This window comes from Hemiscyllium ocellatum, chromosome 42, assembly GCF_020745735.1.
Source record: "Hemiscyllium ocellatum isolate sHemOce1 chromosome 42, sHemOce1.pat.X.cur, whole genome shotgun sequence".
Lineage (NCBI taxonomy): Eukaryota > Metazoa > Chordata > Chondrichthyes > Orectolobiformes > Hemiscylliidae > Hemiscyllium > Hemiscyllium ocellatum.
This window is the reverse complement of record NC_083442.1, coordinates 28,978,337-28,991,241: the sequence shown is the minus strand read 5'-3', so window position 1 is coordinate 28,991,241 and position 12,905 is coordinate 28,978,337. Positions and strand designations below refer to the sequence as shown.

At 48.4% G+C, this 12,905-nt stretch overlaps 1 protein-coding gene across 1 annotated transcript in view; it reads right to left on the bottom strand.

Moving 5' to 3' along the window:
* The window catches only part of LOC132834711 (sorbitol dehydrogenase-like), a 64,570-nt gene that overhangs the window by 18,043 nt on the left and 33,622 nt on the right, over positions 1-12,905 (bottom strand). Inside the window, exon 6 of the mRNA XM_060853673.1 lies at positions 10,563-10,628. Within this exon, the coding sequence (XP_060709656.1) occupies positions 10,563-10,628 (66 nt within the window). The remainder of the gene's footprint in view (positions 1-10,562; positions 10,629-12,905) is intronic.

Below are 12,905 nucleotides of genomic sequence, written 5' to 3'. Positions count from 1 at the left end.
GTCCTAAAAGGTTAACCCCTTATATTTAAACTGTGACCCCTAGTTCTGGACTCCCCAAATGTGGGAACATCACTCCTACATCTAAACCTATCCAGTCCTGTTCGAATTTGATAGGTTTCTATGAGGACTTCCCACATTCTTCTAAACTCCAGTGAATACAATGCTAATCGACTTGATCTCTGCTCAGTCCTGGTATCCCAGGAATCAGTCTTTTCTGCACTCACTCTGCAGCAAGAACACGCTTCCTCAGATAAGGAGACCAAACTTATAAACACAAGATTTCAGGTATGACCTCCGCAATGCTCTTTATAACTGTAGCAAGACATCCTTGTTCCTGTACTCAAATCCTCTAACTTTAACATACAGTTTGCCTGCTTTACTGCCTGCTGTACCTGTATGGTTACTGTCAGTGACTCGTATACAAGGACAGCTTGATTTATAGCCAATCTACAGTCATTCAAATAATCGTCTGCCTTCCTATGTTTGTTATCAAAATGGATAACCTCACTTCTGTCCACATTATGCTGCATTTGCCCACTCACTCAGTTTGTCCATACTGCAACATCTCTGCATTCTTCTGATTGCCCAGTCTCCCATCTAATTTCATCTCTCATGGTCCAACCACTCCACTAGCACCTATACCTTCAGCTCCTTTGACTTCTCTCCCTAAACCTCTCACATCTCTATCTCTCTCTCTCTCTCTCTCTCTCTCTCTCTCACTCTCCTCTTTCCCCAAACCTGCTCCGTAGACCAAAGTGTGAGCTTGCCACCTGAGTGTGAGTTTTGTCGGGTTTTATCAAAGGGAGTTGTTCACCAAAAGGACTAGTGAGCAACTTGCCCTCACAGCTGCTCCGACACACCGTTATCGGCGTGCCCACATGGATCACATCGTTTTCGATTCCCTGCGTGCAGGGAAAACCGTTCATCAGAATAGAACAAGGGGGACTGCTGGTATGAGCATTCTCACTGGATCTGAGCAAACTTGCTTCGTTAACGATGTAAACCTGCCCTAACTACGGTGCCCCTCAGGTCTGGTTCCAGCTCCATCCTCGTGAGGTACTGTTCCTGGAAGAGCTTCCTGCTGGCCGGATATCCGTCGCATCTGCACCATCCTTTGAAGGCGGCTGTTGAAAGTACTGATGTTCCACAGCTGCCACAGCAATTCTCCGACAGGGACCTAGCACTCCTGGTGGAGCAAAGAAAGAGGGGAACCAGAAAAGGGGTCAATAACAATGACCCCTGCTCCAAGATGGTCACCCTGGGTCAGTGCAGTCTGCGCTGTCTGGAAAAGTGCCCGGCCGTGCCAGAGTCAGGTCAATGACCATCTTCCTTGTTAAAAATCACACAACACCAGGTTATAGTCCAAAGGTTTAATTGGAAGCACACTAGCTTTCTGAGCGACGCTCCTTCATCAGGTGATGAAGGAGCGTCGCTCCGAAAGCTAGTGTGCTTCCAATTAAACCTGTTGGACTATAACCTGGTGTTGTGTGATTTTTAACTTTGTACATCCCAGTCCAACACCGGCATCTCCAAATCACATCTCCCTTGTGGCAGGCTAAGTGGCGCAAATCTTCTCTCTGCTCCCTCACACTCTGTCTCTGTTCCTGTACCAACCTCCCACCAAGGCCCATGCTCCATCCACTCTCAGTAATTCCTGCAACATCTTGCCTCTGTCGCTCCCACCATGTTTGTCTCGCAGTGTCGCCCCGATGTCACTGTTCAAAAGCACGAGGCCTAACTCCATGTCCACACAGGATGTGCACACACATGGATCTAAGGCTGCATTGACATCCCGCTGCACCTGCAAGAGGAACCTGGGTGTACAAAGGCAAATGGGTTCTTGCTGACACTTTGGCCCTCACCCTATAACGTATCCTTACTCTTACCTTGACAGCAATGTCTGAGTGAATGAGGTGGTCAACAATGCCGGAGGCAGGGTCATGCAAACCACACCAGGATGGGGGGTGGGGGGGGTGCTTTAGAGTGGCATCGAGGCTCAGTGTTTAGCATTGCTGTCCCACAGTGCCAGGGAAGCAAGTTTGATTCTACCCTCAGGCATGTGTCAGTGTGGAGCTTGCACATTCTCCGCGTGGGTTTCCTCTGGGTGCTCCGGTTTCCTCCCACAGTCCAAAGATGTGCAGGGTGGGTGGACTGGCCGTGCTCAATTTCATAGCATACAGGCTTGTGGTGGATTAGACATGGGGAAATGTAGAGGTGTAGGATAGGTGGGTACAGGTCTGGGTCAGATGCTCTTTGGAGGGTTGGTGTGGAGTTGATGGGCCAAATGGCCTACTCCCACACTGTAGGGCTTCTGTGATTAGGATGGCCACTGTGCACTGTGATGTTTCCCCTCACAAGGGCCTCACATCCATGAGTGTTGGAGCTCCATCCCTCACAGGATGACACACTTACCCTACCCCCATTGATTGTGTTCACAGCTCCATCTTCCTTCCCATTGTGCACTTCCTAGTCCCAGTGTGATGGAAGGTGGCAGTGAGAACTCGTTGGCCAGTGATTTCCATCCCCTGCCTCTCCACTTTGATATGGCTCCTGATAGCCCCTGCTGGGAACCCTAGGGGCTTCATAGCTCCCCAGGCTTCCACCCAACAGCCGACATGAGCCTGGAGTTGCCCAATACCTTCTTGCAGCAATGTTAAGGTCCTAATATGTACCATGACACCAGGGTGCTCTAGACTATAGATGAACAACTCTTTCTTGCACATCCCTTTTCCTGTATTTTTACCACATTTACCATGCCCCCCCCTTTCCCTCCCCATCACAATCATTACCCACCCTTCCCCCAACAAGCCTGCAGTTTTGAAGAATAATTTGCCAAGTCTCCTTTCTGCAGCAGTGATCCACTCCCCCAACCCGGTGCCCCTTCAGCCCCCCCTCCCCTGTCGGGTTCGACACAGGGATCAATCAACCTACAGATGCTCAGCCTCCTTGGGCAATGGAATGGGACAGTCCCGGATGAGAAACGACCAGACCGTCTAACTGGTGTCCGGCCATCTCCTGTGACCTCTCAGTCTGGCCATGTTTGAGCCACTGGACTGACTGTACCACACGCCCAGGACTTCAGAGGCACAGGGCACCCATCCTCGGACTGGTACTAGAGGCTGCCTCAGACTTCCTGCACTAGGAGCCCCTGATTGATGGATACCTCATCAATGGATGACTTTGCCAAGACTTTCAGACACGACTGCTTACTTGGTGCACACAGGGGTGTGTGTTTGTCATCCAAGCTGTTGCCACACGATGCCATACAGTGAAGTCATACAACAACTACACACCCCTACCCCACTGCCCACCACCCCACCCTCCAACTGAGGGTTGCTGACCAGGAAGACAAGCCGCTGGTTGCATGACTGTGTGCCGCGTAGCATGGCAAGGCAGAAACCAAGGTAAGGCCTGGATGGTTTGAGCAGATGTAAAGTAAGAGAGCTAAGACAGCCATTGAAAAGCCCTGAGATGCAGCCTGATCCAATCCACTGTCTGGGACCCGGTTCGTGTCTGTACTGTCCTTGCTGCAACCTTTCACTGCTAGTTGCCAGTGACCACTGCAATCCAAGTTTGTGCTTCATCAGTGGCCTGCAAAGTGTTATCGGACAGGTGCCATGATGACCATCAGGGGTTAGTACATGTCAATGTTCTTGGATGAGGGGTGCATGTGGCTGGTGCCCGTGGATTGTGCTCAGATGCAGTCTGTTCCTAACCAACCGATCAAGCCGTGAGCTGAATTCACCAGGTACCTGCTCCTATTTACATGTAGAGTTGACTTGTCACCTTGCTTGTTTGGTTAGTTTAGTAAGCTAAATGTTAACAAGGCAAGTCGGGCTATTAACAAGATGTTGAACAACCAATAATCCCCTTAATTCACAACTCAATGCTGTCTAGCAAGACAGTCACCATGATAACTATCGAAAGCATAAAGGATGAAGAAAAATGCTCCCATCATCGAGATAAGCCTCACTAGGTGTAATTTTACTATAGCTCACATTGGTCAGATCCCTGTAAGATGCCATCCTAAGTTTTTTTTTTATTTACTCATGGGACATTGGCGTACCTGGTTGGCTCAACATCTATTGCCCATCCTTTGGGGCCCTTCAGAAGATGGTGGTGAGCTGCGTTCTTGAACTGCTGCAGACCATGCGCTGTACGTAGACCCACAATGTCTTTAGGTAGGCACTTCCAGAATTTTGACCCAGCGACAGTGAAGGAATGGCAGTATATTTCCAAGTCTGGATGGTGAGTGGCTTGCAGGTGAACTTGGAGGGGGTGGTGTTCCCAAGTATCTGCTGCCATTGTCTTTCTCGATGGAAGTGGTTTTGAGTTTGGAAGGTGCTATCTAAGGTTAGTTGGTGAATTTTTGCAGTGCTTCTCATCGATAGTACATACTGCTGCGACTGAGTGTTGGTGGTGGAGGGAGTGAATGTTTGTGGATGTGGTGCAATCAAGCGGGCTGCATTTTCCTGGATGGTGCCAAGTTTCTTCAGTGTTGTTGGAGCTGCATCAAGATTAGAGTGGTGTTGAAAAAGCACAGCAGGTCAGGCAGCATCTGAGGAGCAGGAAAATCGACGCTTCGGGCAAGATCGCTTCGTCAGGAATGAGGCAGGGAGCCTCCGGGGTGGAGAGATAAATGGCGGGGGGGGGAGAGGGAGAAGGCTGCTGAGAGTGCAATAGGTGGATGGAGGTGGGGATGAAGGTGATTGGTTGGAGAGGAGGGTGGAGCGGAGAGGTGGGAAGGAAGATTGGTAGGTAGGACAGGTCATGAGGATGGTGCTGAGCTGGCAGGTTGGAACTGGGGTGGGGAGGGGAAATGAGGAAACTGGTGAAGTCCACTTTGATGCCCTGGGGTTGAAGTGTTCCGAGGCGGAATTTATGCCTCGGAACACCGCAACACCTATACCGTCCACCCTCCCCTCCGACCTATCACCTTCATCCCCACCTCTATCCACCTATTGCAATCTTGGCTACGGATTCTCCCCAGCCCTAACCCCCTCCCATTTATCTCTCCACCCCAGAGGCTCCTTGCCTCATTCCTGATTAAGGGCTTTTGCCTGAAACATCGATTTTCCTGCTCCTCGGATGCAGCCTGACCTGCTGTGCTTTTCCAGCATCACTCTAGTCTTGACTCTGATCTGCAGCACCTGCAGTCTTCACTTTTGCCTTGTTGTTGGAGCTGCACCCATCCAGACAAAAGTGGGGAGACAATGGTAAACCCCAGAATGTTGATAGTGATAGTAACATCACTGAATGCCAAGGGTAGTGGTCAAATTGTCCCTTAATGGAAGTGATTGTAGCCTGGCATTTGTTTGGTCTGAATATTATTTGCCATTTGTCAGCCCAAACCTGGATATTGTCCAGGTTTTGTAGATTTTGAATATGGACTGCTTCAGTCTCTGGGGAGTTGCAAATGGTGCTAAACATTGCGCAATCATCAGTGACCATCCCCACATCTGACTATGTTGGAGGGAAGGTCATTGATGAAGATGGTCGGGCCTAGGACACTACTCTAAGAAACCCCTGCAGAGATGTCCTAGAGCTGAGATGACTGACCTCTATCAACCACGATCATCTTCCAGGTATGACTCCAACCAGGAGAGAATTTTCACCCTGATACCCATTGATTTCAGTTTTGCTCCTTGATGCCAGATTCAGGTGAATGTAGCCTTGATGTCAGGGTCTGTCACTCTCACTCCCCTCTGAAATTCAGCTCTTTTGTTCATGTTTGAAGCAAGACTCAAATGAGGTCTGGAACTGACTGGCGCTGGGGAACCCAAACGTCACTGAGCAGGTTATTGCTGAGCAGGTGCTGCTATGTAGCACTGTTGATGACCCCTTCCATCTCTTTCCTGATGATCAAGTGTAGATTGATAGGGTGGTAATTGGCTGGGTTGGATTTGTTCTCCAATTTATGTGCAGGACATATCTGGGCAATTTTCCTCGTTGTCGGGTAGATGCCAGTGTTGTAACTGTACTGGAACAGCTTGGCTCGGGGAGCAGCACATTCTGGAGTGCAGGTCTTCAGTAGTACTACTGCAATGTTGTCAGGGCCCAGCTACAGAATCCAGTGCCTTAATATCACATGGAGTGCATCGAATTGGCTGAAGATTGGTCTCTGTAATTTTTTTAAACAATTAGATTCCCTACAGTATGGAAACAGGCCCCTTGGCCTAACAAGTCCATACCGACTCTATGAAGAGTAACTCACCCAGCCCCATTCCCCATATTCATCCCTGACTGTGGGCAAGCTAGCATGACCAATTCACCTAACCTGCATACCTTTGGATTGTGGGAGGAAACCGGAGCACCCGGAGGAAACCCATGCAGACACGGGAGAATGTGCAAACTCCACACAGTCACCCAAGGCAGGAATCAAACCTGGTTCCTGGAGTTGTGAGGCAGCAATGCTAACCACTGAGCCACCGTGCCGCACCATAAGGCTGGAGACCACTGGAGGAGGCCAAGATGGATCACCCACACAGCACTTCTGACTGAAATTTACTGTAAATCCTTCAGCCTTATGTTTTGCACTGACATGCTGGGCTCTGCCATCATCAAGGACGGGGATATTTGTGGACCCTCCTCATCCTCCAGTGAGTTGTTTAATTTTCCACCACCATTCATAACCGTGGCAGAAATGCAGAGTTTAGGTGGGATTCATTGGCTGTGGGATTACTTAACTCTTGTCTATCATTTGTTGCTTCTGCAGTTCGGCATGCAAGCAGTCCGGTTAGGTAGCTTCACCAGGTTGACATTTCATTTTCACAAAAACCTGGTGCTGCTCCTGACATGCCCTCCTGCACTCTCCATTGAACCAAGTTTGATCCCCTGGTTTGATGGTAAAGGTTGTGAGGGCCATGAATGGGAGATATGATGGGCCATGAATGGGGGATATGATGGACCATGAATGGGGGATATGGTGGACCATGAATGGGGGATATGGTGGGCTATGAATGGGGGATATGATGGGCCATGAGCAAGGGATATGGTGGGCCATGAGTGGGAGATATGATGGGCCATGAGTGAGAGATATGGTGGGCCATGAGTGGGGGATATGGTGGGCTATGAGTGGGGGATATGATAGGCCATGGGTGGGGGATATGATGGACCATGAATGGGGGATATGGTGGGCCATGAATGGGAGATATGGTGGGCTATGAATGGGGGATATGATGGGCCATGAATGGGGATATGATGGGCCATAAATGGGGATATGATGGGCCATGAGCGGGGCATATGGTGGGCTATGATTGGAAGATATGATGGGCCATGAATGGGAGATACGGTGGGCCATGGGAGAGGGATATGATTGGGCCATGAGTAGGGGATATGGTGGGCCATGAATAGGGTGTATGATGGGCCATGAATGGGGGATATGGTGGGCCATGGGAGAGGGATACGATGGGCCACAAGTGGGAGATATGATGGGCCATGAATGGGGGATATGGTGGACCATGAGTGGGAGATATGATGGGTCATGAATGGGGGATATGGTGGACCATGAGTGGGAGAAATGGTGGACCATGAGTGAGGGATACGGTGAGTCATGGAAGAGGGATATGATCGGCCAAGATTGGATGATATGGTGGTCCATGAGTGGGAGATATGATGGACCATGAGTGGGGGATATGGTGGGTCATGAGTGGGGAATATGATAGGTCATGAATGTGGGATATGATGGACTGTGAATGGGGATTATGGTGGACCATGAGTGGAAGATATGATGGGCCATGGGTGGGAGATATGGTGGACCATGAATGAGGGATATAGTGGGCCATGGGAGAGGGATATAATGGGCCATGAGTGGGGGACATAATGGGCCATGAATGGGGAATATGGTGGGCCATGAATGGGGGATATTGTGGGCTATGAGTGAGGGATATGATTGGCCATGAGTGGGAGATATGATGTGCCATAAATGGGAGATATGATGGGCCATGAGTGGGGGATATGGTGGACCATGAGTGGGAGATATGATGGGCCATGAGTGGGAGATATGATGGGCCATGAGTGGGGGACATGATGGGCCATGAAAGGGGGATATGGTGGGTCATGAGTGGGGTATATGGTGGGCCATGGGAGAGGGATATGATGGGCCATGAATGGGGGATATGGTGGGCGATTAGTGGGAGATATGGTGGACCATGAGTGGGGGATATGATGGGCCATGAATGGGGGATATGGTGAACCATGAGTGGGAGATATGATGGGCCATGAGTGGGGGATATGATGGGCCATGAATGGGGGATATGGTGAACCATGAGTGGGAGATATGATGGGCCATGAGTGGGAGATATGATGGGCCATGAAAGGGGGATATGGTGGGTCATGAGTGGGGTATATGGTGGGCCATGGGAGAGGGATATGATGGGCCATGAATGGGGGACATCATGGGCCATGAATGGGGGACCTGATGGGCCATGAATGGTGGATATGGTGGGCCATGAGTGGGGTATATGGTGGGCCATGAGAGATGGATATGATGGGCCCTGAATGGGGGATATGGTGGGCCATGGGAGAGGGATATGATGGCCCATGAGAGATGGATATGATGGGCCCTGAATGGGGGACATGAGGGGCCATGAATGGGGGATATGGTGGGCTATGGGAGATAGATATGATGGGCCATGAGTGGGGGACATGATGGGCCATGAATGGGGGATATGGTGGATCATGAATGGGGGATATGGTGGGCTATGGGAGATAGATATGATGGGCCATGAATGGGGGACATGATGGGCCATTAGTGGGGGATAAGTTGGGTCATGAATGGGGGATATGGTCGGCTATGAGTGGGGGAATACCGTTGCCCATGGGAGAGGGATCTGATGGGCCATGAATGGGGGCTATGGTGGACCATGAGTGGGAGATATGATGGGCCATGAGTGGGAGATGTGGTGGGCCATGGGAGAAGGATATGATGGGCCATGCATGGGGGATATGGTGGGCCATGCGTGGGGGATATGATGGTCCATGAGTGGGAGATATGGTGGACCATGCATAGGGGATATGTTGGGCCGTGAGTTGGAGATATGATGGGCTATGAATGGCGATATGGTGGACCATGAGTGGGAGAAATGATGGGCCATGAATGTAGGATATGGAGGGCCATGAGTGGGAGATATGATGGGCCATGAATGGGGGATATGGTGGGCCATGGGAGAGGGATATAATGGGCCATGAATGGGGGATATGGTGGGCCATGGGAGAGGGATATAATGGGCCATGAATGGGGGATATGCTGGGTCATGAGTGGGAGAAATGATGGGCCATGAATGGGGGATACGCTGGGTCATGAGTTGGGGATATGATGGCCATGGAGTACAACTATGCTGCTGTTGATGGCCCACAGCACCATTTCAAAGTCTGTCCCATTTAGCACGGTGATAGTGCCACACCAGTGTGACGGAAGATGTTCTCAATGTGAAGGTGGGACTTTGTCTCCACAAGCATTGTGTGGTGGTCACTCTTACCAATACTGTCCTGGATAGGTGCAATTGCAGCCGACAGATTGGTCAGGATGAGATTAAGTACGATTTTCCCCCTCGTCCCTGACCACCTGATACAGACCCTGCCTCGCAGCTATGTCCTATCGAACTGGACCAATTCAATTGGCAGTAATGCTGCCGAACCCTATTTGAAATCCCCCACCCAGCGTACATTGTGTGCCCTTGCCACACTCTGCTTCTTCCAAGTGTTGTTCAACATTGAGGAGCACCAATTTATCCGCTAAGAAAGGACAGTACACGGTAATCAGCAGGAGGTTTCCCTGTCCATGTTGAACCTGAAGCCATGAGACTTCATGGGGCCCAGAATTAATGTTGAGGGCTCCCAGGGCAACTCCCTCCTGACTATACACCACTGTGCTGCCACTGGCGGTAGGTCAATGTCTTCTCCACTGCCAAGGTCAATGCCAAGTGGTCAGCCTGGTTTCCCTTCTTTGTTGAGACTTCAAACTGATTAATACAACTGAGTAGCTTGCTAGACCAATTCTGAGGGCAGTTCAATCAGTTCCGAGGGCTGTTGGTCTGGGGTCACAGGGGGCTAGGCCAGGGGAGCTTGGCAGAATGAACTCCCTCAAGGACATCAATCTTCTACCTAGTATCTCCCTATCTGGCTCAAAATCCCATTCTGTCTGGTCATACTCTGATGAAACTATGTCCTATGTTAAAAGACACCATGTAAATGTAAGGCACGGCTGTTGGCTTGGTAAAATAAACTTGTTAACAAAATAAGGAGCCAACTCTAACAAATGTGAGATGACTTCATCATAATATAAGATCTTAAGGTTGTAACACAAGAAACAGAAGTGGGAGCAGTCCATTCAGCCCATTTAGCTTGCAGCTCCAAGTTGAGGTTACTCTTGTATACTGCACACAGGTGAGAATGTTCATAATAGCACATCGTGGCTAAATAACTCCCACTCCACTCCTCCCTCACATGGTCCAATGGAAGGGTGAACAATGTTAAACCACCTAAATATCACTCAGGAACTTGAGAGTAATAATTGGCACTCAGGCTGTGAATAATTTCGAAAGTAATGAATGAAGACTTACCACAAACCACAATCAGAGTGACTCCTATGGCCTTGCAGACGAGTAGAGTCAACAGTCCAATTGGCCCTTAATTGATAAAAATGTTACAATTACAAAATCATATAGAGACAAAACCAGATACACTTATCAGAAGCACTCACAGATTGGGCAAATATATATCCACACAAAAGCAAATAGCTATATCAACACTTCTTCTTTTGAGTAACTTTGGCACATCTATTTTCCATTTCTGCCAAGTGTTCTGCCAATCTCAAACATGCAACTGAATCACCGGAGTGGGAATAAAACCACCTGCAATGTGAGTCAGTCTGCTCAGTGCTGACAGCAGAACTAGCCTAGTGCAGGGGGTTACAGATCCTGCATCCCACAATATTAGGCCACAGCTAGGTAACAGTTACAGTTTAAAGGCATTCCATACCGTACCACCTGCACGTTGAAATTGCAACTCGCCCATGTCTGAAGAATCCTGAACTAATACAATGCACATGTGCAAGAACCAAAGAATCCCTATGATGTGGAAGCAAGCCATTCGGCCTATTGTGTCCACAGCACCCCTCCAAACAGCATTTCACCCAGACACATCCACCTTACCCTATCCTTGTAACCTGCATTTGCCATGGTTAACCTACCTAACCTACACATCCCTGGACACAATGGGGTAGTTTAGTTTGGCCAACCCACCTAACCTGCACATCTTTGGAGGAAACCAGAGTATGGGGAGAATGTGCAAATTCCACACAGTCACCTGAGGCTGGAATTGAACCTGATCCCTGGTGCTCTGAGGCAGCAATGCTAACCACTGAGCCGCACTGCAAGGCCACATGTGGATAAAGGGACCATAACTTTTCAGGATTCTTAGCAGTTCAACTCAGAACAGTTGCTTTAGTGGGCAGATTTCAGACATTAGTTGGTTTGGAAAACTATATGCAGACTTTGCTACACTGGCTTAGACTCTTGTTATCAGGATAGATTTTTCAATCAGATTCATTAACTGGGTACACTGTTTGCTAGCCCTGTTCACCCAAGTCACAGTCTGTCTCCTGTGAGAGGGCTGCACTGTTCTCTGGAAGAATAACAAGGGCCAGATGGCACCAGCAGGCAAACATCGCTACCACAAGATAGAAGGAGAAGGCAGGAGAAAGGGGCTGAGGAGTATATCTACTGGAAAATCTACTGAAAGGACGATTTGCTTATTGAATGGGATGGTTATATCTGATTGGTCATAGGGGAGGGAGGCACAAAAGATATTCTCCTAGAATCCAGATGCCTTGGCTAAACACTAAACACTAAATCATAAGAAATTTAGACTCCGCACTTGTAAATCAGACAGCAACTGTAAACATCCAGGTCTGAGGTGACTTGTACCTTGGAAACCTCCAGTTGGAAACATAATGTTCAAAATAAATCTGACAGCATGAAGTTGGGATGCCTATATAAGTACCAACTAAATACAGGGGAAAGAAAATAGAGTTTGCACATTCAAGTGAATTTTAAACACTATGATTAATTTTAACTATTGGCAAAATGTGTGCAGTCTAAGTTTTTATGATTTCTAATGATTAATGGAAGTAGAAAAACTTTTTAAAGCCTTTACATTTATTATTCTCTTGTTTAAATATATTAAATATTTAGTTCTCTCTCCATCTTGTTTTCTGTACATGATCTGTCGTTGAGTTAAATATTCAAATTTATGCATCCTAGTTTCAGCATTCTGTGTCTCAGTTATGGTGGTTTACTAGTTGCTTGTCAAACGTTTAATTTTGTAATGTTACTTCTGTCCATTTTTTGAGAACACCAGCTAGCCATTCCTGCAACTCACCAAGCATTCAGAGTCAGCAAACTCCATTTACCCTTCTCTTTGTTACCCATTCACTTGTTATAGCCATGCAAAATGGGATGAGAATGGGGAAGTGGGATAGTGCTTTTACTGTGGACCAAATGGTCACCACCCTCTTTTATTCTATGAGCTCAATGGGTGAAGCCCAATCTGAAATCCCAGATTGGACCGAAAAATTGGACAGAAATTGAATCAGTTCACACTGAGAGGTTTTACTATCTGTACAAAATATGAATATGGAAGAATCAAAGGGGTGAGGTGGACTGTGTACAGCATGTTCTTTCAGCTGATGAGACATGTGGGGTTCCAACTGTGGGAAAAATTGACCTATGGAGTAAAATGGAGAGTTTCTTTTCAATGTGTCCCACATTCTGCATGAGGAACTACCAAAAGAGTTGCTTGGTAAATGGAGAATGACAGGTTGAAGGAATTGAAACAAAGTTTTCGAATTGAGCTCACGAGGACAGGAGGATGGCTTTCAAAGAATTTCACCTCATCTGTACGTC